Here is a 23,957-nt window from a genome sequence, read left to right on the forward strand (position 1 = left end):
TTTATGCACGTATGGATATGTAATGTAAGGTATTTCAATTACTGTTCAGTCAGCAGATCCAAACTTTAAGCAAATTAGTCATTTTTGCCAAACTTTTTTTGAAAACCAATGTTGATCAGTAAAAGCGAAAAAAAGAAAGAAAATAAAGATTAAAAATGATTGCACATTTCCATTCCCTGAACTGAGTGAACTGAAAGCTAAAATTAACCCAACCCTGCCTTATTCTCCACATTTAATATCACATAGAATACCTGAAAGAGTTTACAATACACAGGATTATGTAGCAATAATCAATATGTAAGTGCAATTAAGTTTGGCACAGTTTCAGATATTAAGTGTTCTCTCACTTCCTTGTTCGTTGTAAACACAAACTACCACAACAGGGCCAAGTCACCTGCATACGACAGTGTCTATTTCACAAAGAACTGAAGATAAGTACAGGTAGTGCTGGGCAATAAAGTGATGACCATAATTATCTCAATATACTTCTTCCCTGATGAAGTATAATCAAGTCAATACTTTTTTTGGTCAAGTAAACTGCTTTCTACAAGCGTTGGGCCGGAGGAGACCCCAACAAGTAAATCCAGTTGGACCTAAAACTACCTTTCACCAGCCAACTATGGTGGAAAGGATGAAAGGGGTCTGCCCTCATCCAGTGTAAAAATACACACCGTGGAGAAGTGAAAGGCGTAAGATTACAAAGCGTAAGTGTGGGATGATAGCCAATATGAAAGCTGAGGAGAAAAAATGTCACGTGGTTGCAGGTTCAACTATAGATGGTAAAATCGTTGGCAAAAAATGTTCTCGCGTGTCAGTCATTGACATTATTTCCAATTATTTTTATAGTCTGAGCCAAAAGAGATGAAAGTTTTAACAAGTGCCGGTTAACAGCTAAATATATTTTAGCATTACCTAAATGAGCCGCCGCCAGGGGATCCATCAAATAAGTATGGGAAAGGACAAAATAATTAGAGCGCTACCATAGAAATGAATGCCTAATGAATGTAAGGACTTACTGTTATTGTTTCATATTGAGATGTTCGTACATTTTATACTTTTTGGATATGTAATTAGTTTTTACTAATTACAGTGAAAACACTGAGACACACCTCGACTCAATGTTGAGAGTTAATTTTCGATCTTGACCAATAGTTTGACCTAAAAAACAAAATTAACCGTTCTATTTAATTTTAAACATTTTCCTTTAACGAGTATAAGTTTTAAACCCATGGTATATGACGGATGGAAAAAAAGAATTAAGTTAATTAAAAAAAATTAAATGTACAGATTATAATAATTATCGTTATCGCATGATATGGTCATTTTTATTGTGATAATTTTTTCAGACATATCACCCAGCACTAGGCAGAGGTAAATCAATTAGCTTATCCTCATCCAATCTCCTTCTCTGTACAGTGCAGTCCAGCGAGACATGTCTTATCTAGAGGGATTGCATGCATGGAGCTGGTGTAGGCAAAGGAAACAGTCAAGCATGTCACCCCAACCTTGCAGATTCACAGTATTCAGAGATGATGTCAAAGGGGTTAATGATTGATTTACAGTACAGGTCCAGTTTTTTTTGTCCACTGCGGTCTTCATCGGGTTCAGTCAAACAGACCTCCGCTGGCCCTGTGCGTGCGCCCTGCTGACTATATCCTGGTACATCTTGGACCTGAGGAATCGTGGGTAGGAGTCCTTCTCCATGAGGCTGTAGACTTTAGCTTGGACTTCATTGAGGCTGGTTGGGGACGGGTCCTCCAGGCTCTGCTTGGTCTTTTCCCTGGTGCGGTAGTCAATGTTTACCTGCCAGGAGGAGGAGCGCAAACAACAAGGGCCACTCACATGAATTCATATCATGATAGTGACACATAGCAACAGTGTGTGAGAGTGTAATTAATACCTGTGTTTCTATTCTTCAGAGCTAAACTATCAGGTCCGTTTTGAATAACCACCCCAGGAGAAGTAAAAAAGGAGAACCCCTGTAGATTTTTTCTGCAATCACCGCTGTCTTTGTCAACACCGATCTCTGAAAGTGATTTTCTACAAGCGGGCGCGTTCACGTTTGAGCGCCTGCCTCCTCAGTATCTGTGCTCTGACGTAGCTCACTCATTGACTGCTCGATGCTGCAGCTTCTCCTCTATAGACAACTGAGCACAGCTGATTAGAAGTTTGATCAAAGTTTACTGTTGCACATTTAGTCAAGATGAAAAGCAGTGAGTGTAAATTTAGTCAGACGGTTTTTTACAGACTGTTTTGTGTCTGATGTTATGAAGTTTCAGTTTGTTTGAAGGAAAAAAAACACCGTATTGGTTTGTTTGTTCGAATGAATAAAATGACTTTCGTGTTTACGTTTTTCTGACAAGGAACTCTAGTGGATGTAGGAATTATGATCGCTTTCTGTCAAGAACAAAAAGGTAGAAGTAGGCCACACACACACACACACACACACACACACACACCTCTCTCGGTGCCTGAACATCAATGAACTCCTTGAAGATCTTGCTTGCTTTTGACACAAGCTTGGTGGAGCTCTTGATTTTTTTGTACTCCTCGCAGGCCATCCAAAATTCGATATTCTCGTCACTGAACTCTGTCCTGAGAAATGTCCGGAAGGCAGCCAGGCCATCTGGAAAGGAGAAATTAATTACGGTAAGGGAGGAAGTAACAAACAAACAAACAAAAACCGGTTCAAAAACGTGATTGATATTCCAGCGTAGCACCTATTTCTAGGCAGCAGATGAGAACTCCCTCTTCCGAGGATGGGCTATTTTTTCAGCATAGAGAAGCTTAATCATGTGATGTGTGATTATATCTTTCATTCTATGTTGATATTTTTCCAGTGCGCACACTCTCTTGTTCCCAGAAGCGGGAAAGGGCTCTTACGATTACAACACAAACAAACCATAACAAAAATACTCCCACAAAGAGATCTTTTCTCTGTCTTCATTCAAGATAAGTGATCAATAATGTACTCCCCGCCGATGATAACACAGAGGAAGGGAATGTTTTTCTTTGGGCCCGTGTCACGTTGACATGTTATTTCCACCCTTCTCGTTTCTGCTGTTTACCTAATAAAGCTGGGCAGAGCAGAGGGGATGGTCCATCTGTGCATATGCAACAACATTACTCATACGGAAACACACACACATTCTCATGGGTGTACACACAACAACATGCAGGTTGAACAACATGCACAAGGCCATACATACAAAAACATACACACTACGCTGCCGGTTCGAAGACGCCCCCAAATAACAAGTGGAAAGCCGAAGTTACAGGCAACGGGAAATCTTAAGCTTTTACAATGTGTCCTCTTGGATACTTGAACCTTCTAGAGAGCATATAAAAGTATTTTCTCTTTGGCAACACACTTTGTGGAAAGCTCTGAGCGAATTTCAAAAGCATTTGCCTCATTATTTGGATAGGACAGACGGAAAATCACAGATTACAGGTCCATTTCTCTTTTAAGGTAAAGTTCAGTGCTACAGTTCCAACCCTGTCTTCTAAAATAATGTGTACATATTGACTACACACACACACACACACACACACACACACACACACACACACACACACACACACACACACACACACACACACACACACACAACTTATTTGCAACATCCATACATTTTGAAGGAAATGTAATAAGATATGAGGAAATGTTGTTAATTTACATATTTGGCATGTCGCGAGTCGCAAGTCAGCGAGTGAATAAAGCCTCTGCCAACGCGTGCATGGTGCATATCAATGTGAAGCTGATGTCCTCTGCTCTGTCTAGACCAGTGAAAAAAATGACTTGATTAATCTTGCTTTTGAGCTGCAACTCAAATATCCAACAATTGTTTGATCTTGAACTGCAAGAACAAAAAAAAAAAAGGCCTGTCCTGAAGCTGGACCTGACTCAGGGGAGAGCTGGGGGGAAAAGCTCGCCCTTTTTGTGAATGGGAACTATGCTAGAACTGAGTGGCTAATGGGAACACACGAGGCTAAACCGGCTTTTCTGCCGGCCTTGCCTTGCCTTGATTGACCGGTCAAAGCAGCTCCTTGAACGACCCATGGAGCACAACAGGATTCGTTGATCTGTCAAACCCTCTCAAGGGCCACAGAGAGCCATTGGGAGTCCCCAAGTCGTATTACATCTGATCGCAAACTCTCTGGATGAGTTAGGATAAACTCGATGATGCGGGTGCCAAGGCATAACCAACGGGTGGACAGGAATCGTACAGTTGCGATGAGACTGACTGTTATTGTGACTGACTGTTCTGTGTGGCAGAGGCAGGCATTCTGGGGGCCACGAGTCGGCTACCAGCTCTGGCAACGAGGGAGCTAGTGCGATTTTGCCAAGTGTGATACAATGCTATTGGAACACCTAGCATCAGCTACTGCATTTACGGGTATGTTATTCATTCGTCATGGGTACTCATTCATTCTGGTTTGTGAAAGCAAGTTTCTCTGATATCTCCATGTGATTATATTTCATCTCCATATGATCGCCATCATATGATCTCCATACCAAGCTGACTGGCCTCCCCGGTAATATTTGGCATGCACCACTACTGTCATTCATTTAAGAAAAAACAAAAACAAAAACAAAAAAACCAAACCAAAAAACAACTTGTTGCCTCTCAACATAATCCAGCCAGTGATTATATTTACCACCGTAACATAATTAGGACATGGAATTTCTAGGAGACAGGGTTGGTAGTCTGTGAGAAAGTGGTCAGAGGTTCAAAAGGATTTGCACCCAAAATGAACAATGTGTGCACAGAGTTCTTTAGCACAAAGAACTAATTGAACGGTCTGTCTTTGTTTGTCTCTGTGGTGTTTGTACTTGTCACTAGGCAATCGCTCCAAAAAATGATTAACTCCTTAAGCCTCTGCAGTTGATCCTGGAAGAAAAAAAAAATACAGCTTATCATGAAAAGTGGTACACAATAAAATGCTAATCACTTGTGAAGATACCTAATTTCCATCATTTGCTGCTCTATTCCTTATTTCAGGTGTTTGGGTAGCATCTCTGTAGAGCTGGACTTATAGAGATTCATTTAAAAAAAAAAAATGAACGTGTCCTGTTCTCTTGTAAACAAAAGTTTCTTTCAGTGTTTCTCACCAAAACGCATTGTGTGTATCCCTCGTTTGACAAATTTGTCGTGTGCATTACCTTCAAAAAAAAGCATTTGCAAAGCCTGTTTTGTAAATAATGTAAATCGTGCATTATTCACATTTGTTTTTCACAGCCTCTGTTGTTGCATTGCCGACTTGGTTGGTGCATACTGCCTCTGACTGTTAGTCAGTGGAAGAGCATGAAACACCCACATGTCCATGCCACAAACTAGAAACAAGCAGAGACCAACAAAAAAAAACAAAAAAGAAAATCCATGGGATATTCTCTTTGGTTTATAAGACACTTTCAAAACCAGCTGGAGTATTTGGTGAAGGTGAAGTGAGCTGAGGATGGAGAATCCAGTGCAGGTAGATTAAGGGGAATTTTGCAGGAACTCTAGCTGAGAAACTCAAAGTCAATTCTGCAAGGGAACTTAATGAACGGACAGGAGACTGTCCACAGATGCAAGCTTAAATACATCAGAGTGATCAAGAGCAGCTGGGAGTAACAGGGACAATGCAGGGCAGCTGGGGCTGAAACAATCGCTGGAGACCCAGGCGCTAGCTTGTGGCTGGCCGGGACAAGCCATGACAGTACTGTAAAAATGTCGTTGAGCTTAAAACGAGAGGCCGCATTCGTTAAGTCCAACGCTGACATTTTGATGTAAAACACAAACTGAATACTTGCAAAGCACAGCACTGCTGCTCCTCCACCTCCTCATCAATGTTTTTGGGCTAACCAGACATGCCGCAGCCGACAGTGTGCGCAGGTCAGGCCCCCAGCAAACACAGAATCAGCTTTACGCACTGAAGAGTGACACTAGCAAGCAGTGGGGTCCAAGTGTGATACACTATCCCTCCGTTTGAATCAAATCAAGACCAATGTTAAATGCAATATCTTATCAAGGGAACATTCAGTACTGTGTTCTATTGCTTTCCCATTACTTATGTAATGTGTTTGTGTGTGTTAGTGTGTGTTAGTGTGTGTATAGGCGTGAATAGGTGTGTTGGTGTGTTGGTGTGTGTGTGTGTGTGTTCATGCACATGTTGTAGTTCACCTCTCTAATGCCTGGTCAATTGAAACAGGATACGCAGGTGTACCACGCGCTCTCCGCCCGGGGAAGGCTCTATTCTTGACTCCATAACAAACTTAATGTGTTCCGTGGGTGACATTAGATTTCCCTCTAATTTGTCAAACCAATGTGTTATGTCATAACCTTAACCTGAACAAAAAGAGATAATGTTCATATATGTGCAGGATGTTTACAGGTCTCTGTCCGTAAAGGCCGGCACCGTGTGTGATATGATGGAGTTAATCACTTGGATGGCGAAAGCTGGTGCATCCTGGTTTTTGCAAGCTCAGTCCAAAGCTTTGAAACGTAACCACTAGTAATGACAAAACAGGGGGGAGCTTGTTTTTTTCTTTTTTTATCTCGTCTGCTGAAGTTGGATACAAATCTGAAGATTTTCAAAACCCTCACAGAGTCTTCAGTCTTGGCAGGTCAGAACAACACACTGAACTTCTGCAGCCTGTGATTACAGTTGTGTCTCTACCTCCCCATATCCCACATGAAGAGTTCTTGCACTGGAAAGGTACCAAAACAGAAATCACAGAGGCATCCATCTAGAGCACGTTGCTTTAAATTTTGCACAAAAAAAAAGTAGAAAAAAAAAAAAGGGTGAAAAATAGAATGGTTGTGGATCGAGACAATTAGGCAACAAGCACTGGGCGTTGGAAGTGGGTTAACTTTAAAAGAAAGAAGTGATCCCCGACTTAAGTGGATTATAAACTGTGCTATCACTTGCTGCACATCACTCTATTTTATCTTCATTTGCTCTTTCTATTCAGTTTTGGTGTTATTTTATTGCAAAAGAGCAACTGTTTGATAATTAAGGTATTTGTCAAACAAGGACGCCAAGGCTCCACTGTTTCCAGCTTTTTTTAACGTGAACATTCGCTGCTGTTCTCTAATATCCTGAATTTAATTGACAGTATTTGGGTTTTGGACTGTAGACAGAGCAACACATTTAAGGACGTAACTTTGGGTTCTAGGAAATTATATTACCACGTTTCGCTGTTGTCCGACATTTGCTTGACAAAATAACAATGCCAATTAATTGAGAGAATAATACAAAAATCCTTCGCATTCAGCAAGATGGGGTATGGTGTCAACCGTGTGCTTGATGCACGTACATGTGCGCATATTAAAAGAGTGAAAGATACAAACAAAGTGACCCGCTCAGCGTAACATCGTCCCAGTGGTCAAAAACTTTACAGGGTACCTTTTAGAACCATAGTCACTGTAATTTTATCTCCCCACAGCGGCTGGGCCAGATTTATATCAACTTTGTCCAAACACAAATCAGCCCCAATCACAACTACCATCAGTCCAGTAATTAAAGCTCTAAACAGTTTAGTAATGAAGTTACTGAGACAAAAGCACAGCATTGGAACACAGGGCTGCCGGTTCCCATATCAGGGTTTTTTTTAACACCTGACCTCCCGGAGCTCAGTGAAACGCAAGCATCTGGAAAGGCAAAGAGTGTTTTTCATAGCAGGGCAGATGCTGACGCTATTCAAAGAGGATGAAGAGTGTGTGCAAAGTGATTATGGTGGCTTCAATTTAGAAATCTCACGCAGCGGATGTGCTCTGAATCCACCTGTGCTTTCTTTAATCTGTCAGTTCAGCGAGTTTGATGTCACCGATGCCACGTCACATATCCACAGCAGTCAGCAGTTAGAGAAGAAATACGTGGCCCGTTTGCGAGGGAAGGATGTACAGTATGTAAGTGACTCCGTCCAAGGGGAAGGTCACGGACAAGTATGTGACTCGTTATGCGGTAAGGAGTCCTCACAACACAGAAATGAGACCCTTACATAAGATGGGCTCGGAGGGGGAAAATGGACTTTGCTTTCGCTGAGTGAAAAATAGAAAACTATTAAAGAAAAAGGAAAGGGACTATTTTACAGCTACAGCTTTAATTAACCTGATAAGGGCTGTATGTGACTACTGGAGAAGGGACTGTTCCCCTTGAAAAACAGAAATTGTCCACTTACATTTGTGAGAGAGAAGGTGATCAAACGATTCAGACCATCGAACAACCTCATCCGTTGATAGTCTGATGGAGAGAAAGCCAAAGGAAATTGCCTGAGTAAGATGCTAACCCTCCACCGTGCTGTCATGCATTTTTAACACAAGATGGTACTGTATGCATTATTGAAGGGCGGCGGAGTTTAATGTATGATTTATCTTCTGCTCACAGCGGTTCTTTTGCTCAAGGCTGTAAAGTAATCATTTATATTTGGTTACATATATGTGCTGATGACAGGAGGAAGGACAGGAGATAGAAGGAAAACAGTAGCTGTCCTTCCTTCACGTTTTATTGTTCTTTATGAAGAGGGGAAAACATGGAGGGCTGAGACGCCATCTTGGAGATTAAAAGGGACACATTAACATCATCGAACCCCATGCGCTTTGGTAGACGGTACATGGAACATTGAACTATCAATGAAACACACCGCTGTGATCATAAAAGCCAAATAATCACGCGTCTTAAAAATGTCAAGCCTTTGCCACAGGTTTCTCAAGTAAAGTTTATGATATGATTATGTGTGAGAGCTCCTAGCTGGGTCACTCTGCATAGAAATGGTTGCACTGAAGTGGAGGGAGAATACATTTTCTTGGAAGCATTATAAACACCATGAGGCTTTAATTTACCACCTACATGTTCTGTAGCGCATAGCATGACTTGGAAAATTAGTGCAAATGAAGACGAAAATAAGTTCAATGATGGGTCTCATTGGCACAATTGGTTGTCTTTTAATATATACCAGTGATTACGGCAGGACATTAAGCAGCTAAAGCTTAAACCGATTTAGTGACACTGAGAAAAATGTTTCTCTGCTGCCGTACATTTGCAATGGCTGTCAAGGCTGTTTCCAGCAAGAGTAAAAAACAGCTCGTGCTTTGTTGAAGAAAACAAAAATGTGGTTAAATAAGTACCATGCAAATGTTTGGTATAACCGACAGTTAAATTGCCAGCGTGTGTCGCTGGCATGCTGGCTGACAGGAGTGCAATAGGTTACACTGAAAATTTCCCTAAAGTACTAAAGATATCTTAAACAAGACAGCATTCCCTTCAAAAGTTGGAACACTTTGAAATTAATTTCATAAAAGAGTGTCTTTAGCTTCTATAGTGTTATTTCACAGAATGGAAGCTGGAGTTTAAGTTTGTTGTACATTTGCGATCCCACAGAGGTAGACGTTTTGGCAGACTCACTTCAGACACCTGGCTGTGGTTTCATGGGCAGGAGGAAGGAACTCAGAAAAGTCACTGTAGGAGTCAGATTTGTTGGACAGGCAGCCTAGTCTGGTCTTCATGGTGCAGATCCCGCTGGGGAAAAAACAGAACAGAATTCTTAATATTTTTCCGCTGACTACAATTCTCTGCGTATGACAAAGTAAAGGATGCATGCATGTTTCACTGTGACTTTAAACACAGAAACAAATCACAGTCTTTTACAGGTTTAAAAGGTTTAAAAACAAAGAACCAGCTCCAAAAATATAGATGAGGAAACTGCTTCAACAGAGCGGGGGCCATCAGCCAGAAACTGTGGTTTTGAATGTGTGGAGCTGCATGAATGTGAACCCAAGGCATACCTGGAAAAAAAAAAACAACTATAGCAAGGTCGGTCAATTTCCCTTGGACTAAAGGTTAAAGTGATAATAATGGTAAAAGTATTTTTTTCAGTGACTGCAACTGTGGCCAAATCATGGACAACTTAAAAATGCATTTTAACCGTAAGCTTAGCACCATCAAGAACACTGCCGTCACGTTTGAGCTGTTGCTAAGGTGGCTAATCATGTGTTTTGGCTTCATGTAGTCGGGCTGCCCCCTTTAGATGTTTAGACTATGTATAAGTTCTTAAATGTTGTTGGACGACCTACTGAATAAACTGATCGTAAAGAAAAAATCTGCAGAGGGAAAAGGCCAACTGACTGGACAGGCCTAGACTGGATGTAGGCAACAGGTGCAACTCCATATGGAAGAAGCTGATTCAGTACAGTTCTGCCTCATTCAGAAGGGAGCTTTCAAACATCCCTGATACCCAACTTCACATCCTGATAAGGTTTCTCGTTTGAATGTAGTTTGCAAAAGTTTGAGAAAACCTCCCACACAATTTTACACGACTGCAGCTGAGGTCTAAGGAGGCTGAAAAAGGCAGGCAGCGCTGTCTCTTACAATCTCACTGACGTTATCCAGCTTGTATTAACGCATAAAATAGCTCTGTGCTCTTGCTGATAATGAAAAAAACTGAATTTTTTTCTACAGATGTACTGGATAACCTGCTCATGGACTTAATAAATGAATATATATATGTATATACTAGTTGGTTTATTTGTTGGTGATGGAAAATAGACAGTTTTATGTCTACATGTGGACTTTTAGACGGTGCTTACTTGTGAATTTGTTAAAAGAAAAAAAAACCCTGCCTCTCTCAAGTGGAGGTTTGAACCCTCTGAAATTGAACCATATCCCCGTCTTTCATCACAGTCTGCCCCGTCCTATTTGTACACTGCTGCTGTCATGTACTATTTGTCAGTTTTCTGCCGCCGGGACACATGAGTCACTCCAGATGGGGCATGGTCGCATAGTAAAGATGCTCCATGAAAGGAGAAATGCTCCACATTTCTGTTTCACAGATATGCATTTCTGTGAAAACAAGTATTTCACAGTAAAACGTACTGGAACCCATTCAAATTGACACAAAAACCACAGTTTTCCAACAAAGTTTATCGTTTGTTCACCCGTTCGTTGAATCTGTAAGTGCCTCCGTGGTACCTCTCTGTAACTGTGTTGTGTTGAAAAGAGCAAATGCTGGCTGTGTATACTTTCTCAACCCATTCCTGGAAAGTTGCACCCAGAGATGCGATCTTGTCCTGACCAGATGCCTAAAGTCTTTTCTTAGGGAGAGGTCGCCATATAGGGTGCTGATGACGTCAACCTCAACTAAGGCTAAGGCTTGGTGATTTGCCACTGGACGATTACCTTATGTAAGCAAGAGAGGACCAATCATGTGTCATTTTGTCTTTGTTGGAATACTTTTCTGACCCCTGTAGGGTATTATCTCCAATATAAATTACAATATATGTGTTTAGTCTTCATCCCGTCAGTGTTTTGTGTATTATTTCCAGAGTGCTGTGTCTTTAGAAACACAATTTCAGCCACAAAGCGTATTTGCTCTCTGGCAGGGTGCTAAATGAGAAGATCAATACCATTGTCATATCTTTCCATTAAATAGCTACATAGCCAATTATCTTAGCTTAGCACAAAGATTAGCCCTGTCCAAATATAACAAAATCTGCCTTCCGGCATATCTGCTAACGAAAAAAACCCCCCTATATCTCGTTTCTTTATTCCGAACAAAAATCAAAATGTAAAAACCATAACCTTTTCATTAGTCTCCGGTCTTTTTGCTAAGCTATGCCAATACACTGCTGTCTTATATCTTCATATTTACCATAGAGATGTAAGAGTGGTAACAATCTTCTCATCTGACTGTCTTCCAGTAAGAAAAATACCTAAACCCTAAAATCAGATGTCAGCTTCGATCTGTGTTAGTGCTTCATTTACATAATGCTTCCTTGGCTTTTGGGATGGATCTGTTAAATAAAAGTAATGTAATGTATGTAATGTGGGGCTTGACTGGCTAAATGACTGAATGACTAAAACAACTTGCATCTGTCTATTTGTCCATCCATCTTTACATTAAAAAGCCACTACTTCTAAGTTTACTAAGTATTCAAGCAGTACTTAACCAGTTTAAGCTAAAAATAGACGTCAGTTGGAATGATACCGAAGTGGAAGCGATATATCTCTCCTGACATCTCAGAGCAGTGTTCTGTCACATAAACAATCTGATGTTGCCTGTTTTGCGCTCATCTTGTAATTTACTGCCCTCTTGTGGCCGCAGTAGGCTATTGTGTCTGGAAGCTAGGTTGACTACCAGCTGTTGCATCGATCATTATCGTGGGCTTGGCCATGTCCCGCTGACAAAGGCCGGGGCTGGTCTAGCATTTTTTTGGACGTTTGCGCATTGTGGATAATCCTGGCATCTTTGACGGGTGACTAGCTATGGCTAGGTACAAGCAAATCTGCTTGTCAAGCTGCCCTTGCCTCAGCTTCCACTGGTCTGAGTTCAGTTACCCTCAAGAGTTAGCAGTCGCAAGTAAACAAGGCTCTGCCTGCCAACGCCGTCTAGTGTTCCCTTCTCTTGGATGGTATCAGTGCAACAGCAGAGTTGGAGCAGTGGATTGTTTTGATGCTTGGGCCTTGAATTGGGAACATTGCATGAAATGTAGTGTTCATTAGCCAACGGAAAGCCATTTGCTTGAATTAATGTGCTCCATCCAGCACGCGAATGCGTAGGCTCTCTAAAATTTCACTTTGTGTCCTCCATCTACCGCTGACAGGTTGTTTTGAGGTATTACGTGTGTGTGTGTATGTATGTTTGTGTTTGGGGTTGGACTGATACATCATGTTTCTGGTCTTTCCTTCAATTGAACATTGGACGGCAGTCTGCTTTGCCATCAAGCGCGAGTAACTGAGAGGTAAATGAATGAGTTTTTTATAGATGAGAACATGAGTTTAAAAAAAAAAACGTCACTGAAACCTGCCGCACTCTGCGGCAAGGAGCATTTGTTTTGATTTCTAGAGGAGCGTTAATGGCCTACGTGTTCTTTCAGAGGCTTTTCTACCACATCAAGAATAAATCTCAAAGAGCAAAACACTGAAGTATTTGCGGCTTGCTTCGGATGCACTGTAGATATGACTCAGCCTGCCCCAGAGACACCCATATTATGTATCAGATGTTATGTATAAAACAGACGCACTGGACTGGAAGAGCAGCAGTTTGCGTGTCATCTATGTGAGTGATAACATCAAGGTGCACTTCAGTGGTTAATGAATGGGCATAGATATTTTAAGTGTAGGAGACTATTTAAAGACTGTGAATTTATTTAATGTTCACTAGTGAGGGTCACGTTTTGTCAGACTGTGGAAGTTTAAAAAACAGATGTGTTAAGACGACTTTGTCACGCAATGACTGCGGTAACGCCAGTGCCACTAATACTAATACAGGACACGTTGCTATTATTTAAAAGCCCCACTGCTCAGGCGGCTTGCTAAGGGGTGCCCAAACTTTTGCATACAACTGTATCTTGTTTTTAATGCCTTATGTAAAAAGAACTTTGAATTGCCTTGTTGTTGAAAAGTGCTATATAAATAATATATAATATAAACTTGTTAATGGCTTAACCTCAGTCAAATTCCACCACTCAGTTCTCCTAACTCCTCTTCTTATAAACACTGCCATTACTCTATGTAACCACGTACGTGGACTGCATAATTGCATAAAGTAATATTAAGTAAAGATTAGAGGTTATTGCACACAGATTGCATACGCATCAACATATCCCTGCCAGACTGCACTGAAGCTTTGAATTTAACTTAAACACATCTGGGCCTCACTGTTTTGTGGCATGAACACATGAAATTTCCTCTATTAAATAGTGGGAGATTGGGCAGCTATTTTATCCCACAAATAATGGTACTGGAAATAGAAATAGAAGCCGGCCTTCAGTAATTTATTGTGGTCGAATACAGTATGTGTGTGTGTGTGTGTGTCAGTCTGTACCTTTTTCAGCAGGCAAAGGTCATCAGGTGAAGCTGATGAGGAAAGACGTGGCCATATTGATAAGTCTGTTTGGAGTGTGCCAGACTCTCAATAATATGATAGGAGACCTCCCCCTCCGCCTGTTTTGTCTCCTCTCCCCGTCTCTCCTCCTCTGTTTTGACAAATCTGTGTCTCCCTGGCCGTTGTGAGCCGCATTCTTTGTCTGCAGTATGGTGCAAACACGTGCTGCTGCTGAGCTATTTATAAAAATCCCTGACAAATCCATGTAGTCAGGAGGAAGCAGCGCATGTTCTATTCAGCCATGCAGCAGGGCCGGCTCCTGGAGGAAAGAGGCTAAAAACGGCAACGGCACTCTAATGTCTCAGATACACACAAGTACGCCTCATGAATCTAAAAGTACAGGAAACATCCGCTAGACCCCCAGTATCTGAGATGCCCAGGAGGGTAGGTGGATTAACAAGTAAAAATCTAGATCATGGAAGTTGTGTCTCTCTCTCTCTGTGTGTGTGTAAGGACATCTTCTTTGATGTTACCTAACTTGGTGCAATGCAGGTTTTCAGATTTCCCTCCATGCCCTCATTTCTGGATGCATACAGGAGACACCCCGCAGTTCTATAGCTCTGTGTAGCATTAGCTGACATACGGCAAAGTGATTATAAAACAGGTTTTTGTACAATGATGAATAGATTAAATTGATGTGCAGAGAGCAAATTCGAACGAATATGCCCTGCAGAAAACCACGTTGGCCCGGTGCCGATACTGCAGGTGACCAGTAGTGATCAATGGCTGCATGCTGTACTAAACTATACACGGCGTGATCACGTTTGCTCGAATACTAAGGCTCTATGTGCACCTTGGGTGAAAAGACAGACACCACGTGTGTGTGTCAGGTCATCCCTCGAGTTAAAAAAAGAACTTCTTGAATTCGGGTCACTTCCCCGCTCTGGTTCTTGCTGAGTGCAAGTAAAAATAGCAACTTGTCGAGTCAGATTTTTGTAAATACTGGGTTGTGCACCATCATAGCGGATCACGTTTTTGTCCCGAATCTAGGACAGTCTCCCGACATATGTCATACTGTTTTATAAAGCACTGCATTGTGTTGATGTAGTGCCGATAATATCTTATAACCGAACTAGTATACCGGGCAAAATCACTGTCAGTTACCAAACTTAGTTCTAGAGATAATTTGAATTTTACATTTGTTATACAGTACAAAAGTATAAAAAATACAACTAGAACTACTACTGCTACTATTTACATTAACCATATGTCCACTTACTTAAAAAAATCTAATAGCAGTAATGCTTAAATGAATAATTTGACACCTTGGGAAATACATGCATGCTTATTCACTTTCCTGCGGAGAGTTTGATAAAAGAACAACCTGTTAAATATGAAGTCGGCGTCAGGAGACAGTTAGCTTAGCTTAGCATTAAGACTGTACACAGCTAGCCTGGCTTTGTCTAAAAGTAAAAAATCTGTACAAAATGTAGTGTAAAAACGAAACTTGATAAAAATTGTGCTGGACTATTCCTTGGCCAGACAGGACAGTAACCACGCTAGCTGTTTCCCCCTGTTTCCAGTCTTTATGCTAGGCTAGCTGGCCTACACAGAGCAGGCCATCTCCTAGCTCCGGCTTCATATTTACTGTACAGACTTGAGAGTGGTGTTAATCTTCTCATCTTACTCTTGGAAAGAAAGAAATAAAACAACATCTTTACCAAAATGTTGAACTTTTCTTTCAAATGGTCGCGAATGTTCTAATACGTTCACTCCAGTGTTTTCCAATATCACTGGACCTGCCCTGCTTTTCCTCCAGCTTCGCATATTCGGGGAGTAACTGTGCCTCACACATCCATTAATTACTTTTAATTCGTGAACTTAATTCACTCACTGTAACAGCCTCTCTGCCCCCCTTTCACTTTGTCCTCACACACACACACACACACACACACACACACACACACACACACACACACACACACACACGCACACACACACACACACACACGCACACACACGCACACACACACGCACACGCACACACTAACAGGGGGTCATTTGCCCGGCTTATCTCTGCGGAAGCACGGAGCTCTGTTGGTTGCTTTGCCTCTATGACACTGGGTGCCCTTGCTGACTTTCTCTTTTGTAAGAGAACACGGGGTCAAAAACGCTCAACCGAAAGTTTCTAAAGGAATCACCAAGTTCCTCAGGACTAAGCAGAAGCCTTTTAAATAATTTGTGAGTGGCAGAAAGTCATAAGAATCTATTGCAAGTTGTAGGTTGAGTTACTATTATGCTGCATTCATAAGAGAGTTAGCGATACAGTAGTGGCAGACGTTAAATGCCACAGATTATAACAGCTTAGGTAAATGGTGGACAAGCGCCAGACAGGCACGCTCAAATCCCACTGTTGGAAGTATCGCTTCATTTTGGTGCAATCAGTGGCAAATGTTTCAAAAAGTAGTCACATTCATCCTCTTGCTGTCACTGTCTATTCACTCTAAGAGGCATTTTTAGCTGTTTTCAGGCTAATTAAGATGCACCGTGACTCAGATGTAAAATTATCCATGGCGACTGAACAGCAATTCAGTTTTGGCAAGTCCATGTCTCTCTGCTTTCTACAGCCGGCTTGTCAGAACTGGGGCTTGAGTCACACAAGATCACGACTGTGGTCTTGCACTTGTCTGTTTTCATGTGTGTCTGTGTGTGTGTGTGTGTGTGTGTGTGTAGCCTGCCCCGCGAGCGGAAGCCCGGCTGCCCACGGAAGAATGTGTCAGACCGTCTGAAGTGTTGCCACCATAAGCAGCGACAGAAGGAGGGATCACGGCCGATTCTGGGTTTATTTCTGTCCCGGCTCAGGTAGGTTTGAGGACGGGGCGGCCCACAGCAGAGTCTGACACGAGGGGCCGCTAACTGCTGCCCTCAGCCAGAAACGCCAGCAGCTACAAACACCATTGCCTCTCTCTTACTTCTCTCCTTGTGCCCATGTTGTTGTTGTTATCTTGCTATTTAAAAGGCAAAATGGATAATGAAATGAGGAAAAAAAATTAAAAAAGATTAGTCTTTTCTGACACATTATAAATTAACATTACATTCAGAACGAGTTAATGTTCACTGGTGTTCTTTCCCGGTGCCAGAGGACACCGCTCGCTGCTGTTTATAGTAAACGGAGTCCTGTTGTGTCAAGGGCAGCTCAGAAAAGGCTTCAGGAAATACACAGTGTAGGGAAATATGTGTTTGCCAACAGTCGGTAAAACTGCGGTTCTCTGCTGTCCCTTTCAGATGGAGCTTGTGGTGGAGCGGGCCAAGGTATTGACATGCAAAGAGATGAGTAAGAGGGTGTCTACATACATTTATAGGTTTAATGAAAAGAATGCACATGCTTATTTCTGTCTTTGTTCATATTTGTTTGTAGAATAATGATTAAAGAAGGACACAGAAGTTTTTTTTTCACATCTGTACCGGTTCAAAATGTTTGTGCCATAGTAATTTTTTTCCATTTAGTATTTACTAAGTTTGTGATATTCAAAAAAGCCAGTTTTATTTAATTTTGTTTTTTTTGTTTATTTTTAGAAATAAAACCGATATTAATAAGCTCTTGTGCAAATCCTCAAGGTTTTTCTAATAGTATGTCCACTTCCACTTACATAATGTCCGCCGTGGGGGCAGGATATTAGAAAACAACTCTGTCTGAGAAATAGATATAAAACTTTTGTCTAGTGAACCGTGTTCCTTACTATGAATCATCATAACTCCGCCGGGGGGCCTCCTGTGATGACACCTGAGCTCGGTCCTCAGTTCAGCTGATATGTCTCATGGCTCAACCTGGGGTAAAGCCTCCCAGGGTGCTTTTCTGCACACAACACCCTGATACTACTTTCTACTCAGAGACGTACACTCATGTGCGGTTAGATTAATGTCCCTCCCCCGTCCACACAGGCTCTCCTCTATTTATTTTGCATCAACTTAATCTGTGTCCAGTTCACAAACTCCAGCCGTTTATAATCTCATCTTCCAAAAAATAGAAATGCACTCTGCAGGCCTTAAAGGGACACAATGCACTATTTGTCATTGCAGCTTGTTTGGCAGCCTGAATGTTAATAATTTTATCCTCTTTCCACCGAGCTACGCTCGCCTTCATTTAGATATATGTCACTCTCCTGCCTACATATTCTAACTCTGGTATTTGCAACTCACAGACATACGGTATAAACATGTATACTGAAAAATACTCACACTGTGTATAGACAATAAAAGGTGCTTGTTAAATAAGGATAACTTGGATTTACGTGACATTAAATCAGTCTATTAGAGAAATGACTGCATGCAAATAATGATAAGGACTGAATATGTAATGACAGACAAAAAGAGAAGAGGAATGTATCTGTAAAAATATAGGATAGATGCTGTTTTTATCCTCAGTCAGATAACTGTCATCCATTTTTCCACCCATACATTCATTTTCTTTTTGCTTATTTACACTTGCTGGGGGCTAGAGCGTGCGTCACGTTATTTTTTCTCAAGAGCATATTTTGAAACTTTACATCGATGCAATGAAAACTACACCCTAAAAATATCGATACTGGCTATAATGACTCCAAAGAATGGAATTAAATTTAAATTAAACTCTAAAATTGACTTTTACTGTATAGGCTAAATGATTGTTTTACTATACACAATGATAGATCATATTTAAAAATGGAGAAATGTGGTCTTCCGGACTCTGTTTCAAATGTGGAAAGCCTCTTTGCAAATGAACACAGATGGTTTGGGAAAAGCGAGCAAGACTGGTTTGAGGTACATAGTCTATGGTACAGTCACAGTGGGGAAAAGCTTTGGGGAATTTGGGACACATTATTAATTAATGGTCCTTGATAATGCTAATGAAGACTAAACGAGATTCTGCTAATGAAGGGGGGCGGGGGGATTGCATTTTCTTAACAGGAGGGTCACTTAAAAAATATTTTACGCCCCCTTAAATTTTTATAAATCTGTAAATACAAATCAATTCCCTGATGAGGTTGGTTTTTATCTGTAAATTTTGGTGAGTGTGGCACAGGAAACTATCATGTCTCTAGCGCTAGCTTCTTTGGGGCCATGCAGCTAAGTTAAACAGATAGCTTTGCTGGCCTGGTAACAGTGGTACAGTAAACGTACTGTCAAACCGAAACAGTGAGCTGACAAACAATCAAATTCTCCATAGAACTGAGGTTGACTGGAGTCAGGCGATAATTCTCTCTGTTTTTGTCACTATGAGCGACATCTTTCACATTAAACGTTCATTTGACCCACAGTCAATAAAAACATTGATTGGTGCAGCGTTAACTTTCAGGTGAGTTCATTAACTATGATCAACCAATCAATGGCAACATGACCAGCTTTCGTTCAGCACAGTAAGTTTAGAAACCAAATCAGCTTTTCATAGCTGCTGTCACAACATGACATGCCGCTGGAAATCTTTACATTCTGCGCACAAACACTTGGACGCATCTTGGCTTTCACCTCAGACGCTATCTGTGCTCGAGGCTCTCGCCGTCCTCACTCAGCTTAGGCGTGAAGGGAGGGCAAACCATGCTTCCCGATGTTTGGCGAGGTATTTGACCCACAGCCATGCCAGATTACACTCGAGTAAATCCGCCTGTCACTGGCTAGACTGGACTGTTGAAAGCACACGCATGCCAGGGGTGTTGAGGATAACGAGGGCACACCACTGACTTGCATTGGCCGCTGGAGAACATTTTGTTTGGTGGTAGAAACTAGAACTTGTCATCTGATGCAGGCTGTATCCAGACTCGATGGGATATACTGTAACTGTCGTGTTTGGAAACATTCTGGTTACCACCTTGCGTAACAAACCCTGTGATGCAAGTGTAAAGTACTGTAGTGTTTGGTTTTTTTGGTTTTTGTTTAAATCTGGGCTTGTTAGCCAGGATGCCGAAGCGCTTTGTTCCCATCAGGTCTGACTGCTCGGTGCTACAGATGGAGCTCGTGTCTCTCATCGCTCATCCTGCCTTTAGTCATTTATATAATCACTTTGTTCCAGGGATTTATTTTGCATTGCAGAAAGCGCCTCCTCTCCTGGGCGCTCTGTCTACTAAAAGCATTTCCCTTTAGTGGGATTTGCAGGTGTGCTATATGCATGTAGCAAGCACACACTGACTAGGACGGTTGGGCTAACCATGCTGATAGTTTTGGTTTTCATGAATTTAGGTGATTAAATATCAACATCTGAGATTTCCGCCGCTACCTGAATGCAACGGAGAGTATTGGAGAGCCAGTGGAGATTTGATTGTGGTGCTCACGGCACTGAGAAAATGCAGCACGTTAAAAAAAAACCCTAGCAGTACCTTGTCTTCAAAGTGTTGTGGTTGCTCTGACAGAAAATACATCCAATGATAACTGGTGGCATCAAATTAGCACTACCTCCACTGTATCTGCGTACAGGCGACATCTCAAAACCTCAGCCAACCTGGTCTCCTCAGAATTATGTTCACATCCAGCTTCTATAAACAAGCAAATACATTTTGTGGAAATGTAATCCCACCCGGATTATTTTCAACCACTATTGGGCATTTTTGCCCGACAGTTAACAGTAGAGATAGAGGTGTGAAACGCGGGGAAAAAAGCATAGGGGAGGACATGCCACAAGGGTCTCTATCTGGAATTGAACCACGGACATTGCGATTACATGGTAAACACCTTAGACCACTGGGTGTAGGATGCCCCTGGATTTTTCTTTTAGGAACGAAATAAGGTAACAATTATAATAACTTGGGCATGATTAACTCTTTATTGTGATGTTTAGGGACATCAAACAACAAGTCCGCCAACCTAAACGACCATGTAGGTTGATTGTCCCCGTCTTCCGATATGGCCCATAGGAGGGTTTCCTGAATTAGTGCCCCTATGGTGGCAGGAGGTGTGCCTGATATAAAGTGTTATTAAACAACAGTTGTTACTGTTGAGACATAAATAACTAACCCTTTTATGATATTATCACGCTATGGTATAGGTTTGGTTAGGTTTCTGTAAAGATCACGGGTTGGGTTAAAGTAAGTGCTTCCTTAAGGTTAGAGGGCCTTCGTTGTCGTAGTTACAATATTAAATACATGGACGAGGCTGTGGAAAGGTCATGGTTAAAAGAAACAACACTGACTGTTGGTCTGAAACGGGACCAAACCGTGGTCTGCCCTCTTCACGTCCAGTGTTCGGTCGCCCCATCCATCCAACCCCGACCTCCTCTTTGTGGCTCTATATGCGACATCACCTAACTTCCTCCTCGGCTCCCGTCATAATTACTACAGCCATTAAGTGGCTTTGACACTTGAACATACGCATGTTGTTTTTGGTAATAAATATTTAACCAAAACCGCATGTTTTTCCAACCTCAACAACATGTGGGATGCAGGATGTGGACCCTGGTCTCTGTTGTCAGCAGACATGAGTTGTGGGAACGGGTTTTACTGGGCAAATACAGCCAAAACTATCGGCATGGCGACACGCTACCAAAGGTAAGTGAGAAAAAACAGTAAGAAAGTTTTTTCTTTGTCAGCGAACTGACCCTTTAAGTATCACGGTCAGTGACAGACAATGATAGGGCAAGTAGGAGTAGGAGGGGGTCAAAACTGAAACATCCGCACCTGTGTGGGCTTCAAAGCCCCACTCCATCTTTGATCGCTCGGCTGAGTGACATTTACCGGGCTGAGACCTCTGACAGCTATCAGCATCCGGGAAGGGAAGGTGAGAGGGTGTGAATGGATTTTCAGTGGTGCTCGCAGGAAATGGCACTGAGAGCATACATGAATAAGCAATCGCTCTCAACATGCAGCCGCACAAAGTGTACACAAACACCCATAGAATTAGTTCCCTCTCGCGTGAAGCTTGTATTTCTCTCCCGCAATAGTTTCATAATTTTTGTCAAAATCTTATTTTCAGGCAACAGTGCTTTCCCCAATTTAACGGTAAGCCTCCATTCAAAGCAGCAGATAATAATCAGCCCAATCAACCATAAAGAATGACAAAGACCCACATAATGCCCGGTGCTCTGTATTACATAATACTCTGTCATCCAGTAAATGAATATGCATCCTTTACCTTGAGTCCGATGTGTGCGAGAGCTGCTGGACTCTAGTTGTCCCCTTCTTTTTTATGACTGCCTGTCCCCAGCGTGTGTTTGGCTGAATGCCGCCTCAGTCTATCCACTGCTGGTGTGTATTTGTATGAATCTGTACAGCTCGGGAGTGAAGATATCTAGTGTTTCTGATGCTAGTGAGTGGGAGCTACACGAGGCATGCTCATTGGTGTGAAATCGTGGGGGGGGGGGGGCAGCCGGGATGGATAGGGGGAGAGGCAGAGGGGGTGGAATCAGAAAGAGACGGAGGGGGAACAGAGCTTTGTTTGCCCAGGGAAATCTCCACGGACAACCCGAGCACATCTGTGAAGTGGAGAAGTGCTGATCAGTGATACTGTGGTTGAAGAGAAGGAAATGCAAATGTGCAGAGCGGGGGTGGACGTAGAGGTCTGGAGTGAAGCTGTGGAAGGCTAAGGTTTCTGAGAGAGAGTCTACGTCAAACCTTCAACGGATCTCTAAAGTGATTTGAACAACACCACTTTTTGATGATTTTCAAAACAGCAAGCAAACACGCAAAACATTTGCTGGGTCCGGCTTCCCAAAGGAGAAGATTTTCCACCCTCTGATTTTTAAAAGAATGTCAGCGTAAATAAAACATTTTTGGGTTCTCAACTCTTAAGTGCACAAAACAAGATATTTTAAGATCTTAATTTGCCTTTCTCATTTTTTTCTCTATTTTCTGACGTTTCATAAACTAAACTATCAATCGAAAAGTTAACTGGCTGTTTATCTGAAATATTGGAAAATGCAATTGATTGTTAGAATGTCTGACAGGAGAAGTGAAAGGGAAGAATTATGAGTGGACTCGTTATTATCAGGCAACAAAAAGTGTCTCACAGATTACAGTACAATGCTAAGCTCTCTGAAAGCACAGAGCCCGACAGACTGTTCGCATTCAGACATTGCTGCATGTCCACATGTTATCATCCACTATAGTAAAGCATGGCGCAACGTGTAAATGGCGAGGTGCTCAGAAAACGGCATATGGAAATCAAAGCTTGTTTTCTTCTAAGCACAGTCTTCATGTCATCAATGTAAAGAATAATGTAAAGTTAAAGTCTTTCACTTTAAGTATTGTCTGTGTCACTGCTGTGCATGTACCTGTGCACAGAACGAGGTTATGCAACGCAAGCTACAGTGTACACATACAAATTGGCACTCATGGAAATAATAACATTTACATTCTATTTGGTAGCGAATAGATTCTCTCACAGTATCTCTCAATTTTCCCAAAGTTAGGTTAGATTTAATTAATATTGCATACACACAAAGATAAAGTACGCGGGAACTGCAAATGCCCCTTTATTTGTTTACACCAAAGGCATACGGAAGACGGCATACAACGAGCTTTAGAGCATATAGAAGGAAGAGAGTGGAGAACATTTGTTTTATTACAGTCTGAAGAGGAAGATATGATCTACAAGGAACGGAGAGTGTGGAGGAGGCAGCCTGTCAGTGGACAGATAATTCTTTCCAGTGAATAGACAACCAAGTGTTACATAAAATCACACACTTACACACACTCACACACACACACACACACAGACACACACACGCAAAAGCACTGCCTACACACACATGTTCAAAGTCTCCGTCCTTCGGTCTCCCTCCTCTTCAGTTTCAGACATGCACATACACATTTACTTAGTTTAGCAGCTTGAACAATTGACACCATTATTCTATCTGGAAAGTTAATCTAAGGCAAAATGACAGACATTTTACAGAATGAATTTGGAACAAATTGCATGCACACAGTGCGTGTGCATATGCTGGCACGACCACTTCACTTATACACTTACAGGATTTATCTGACAGCTCATCTTTTTCTGAACATATCCATAGCAATGGACCGTACAAAGTGTGTAACAGTAAAACAATATCATAACATTAAATATATCTGTACAAACAAATATTACTCAACCTAAGTTACTGCACAAATGACAGTGGAGTACACTACATATCAAGAATTCAAATAGAAAAACGACTTTAAATATACTGTAAATGTAAACGCTAAAACAA

General features: G+C 41.7%; 1 protein-coding gene across 2 annotated transcripts; it reads right to left on the reverse strand.

The window, feature by feature from the left end:
- Window positions 1-980: 980 nt before the first annotated feature.
- On the reverse strand, window positions 981-22,015 carry LOC120790392 (regulator of G-protein signaling 8-like). 2 transcript variants are annotated; one of them, XM_040127843.1, is made up of 5 exons: window positions 21,902-22,015; window positions 9,388-9,501; window positions 8,165-8,226; window positions 2,460-2,626; window positions 981-1,803 (listed from the first exon to the last, which is right to left on the reverse strand). In XM_040127843.1, exons 2-5 carry the CDS (start codon window positions 9,486-9,488, stop codon window positions 1,609-1,611), a joined length of 525 nt encoding a protein of 174 aa, XP_039983777.1. In that variant the 5' UTR covers window positions 9,489-9,501; window positions 21,902-22,015; the 3' UTR covers window positions 981-1,608. The 2 variants fall into 2 exon arrangements, with proteins under 2 accessions (XP_039983777.1, XP_039983776.1); XM_040127842.1 differs by lacking the exon at window positions 21,902-22,015 and adding an exon at window positions 13,805-13,968.
- Window positions 22,016-23,957: the final 1,942 nt, after the last annotated feature.

The sequence above is a fragment of the Xiphias gladius genome, chromosome 6 (genome assembly GCF_016859285.1).
Source record: "Xiphias gladius isolate SHS-SW01 ecotype Sanya breed wild chromosome 6, ASM1685928v1, whole genome shotgun sequence".
Taxonomy (NCBI): Eukaryota; Metazoa; Chordata; class Actinopteri; order Istiophoriformes; family Xiphiidae; genus Xiphias; species Xiphias gladius.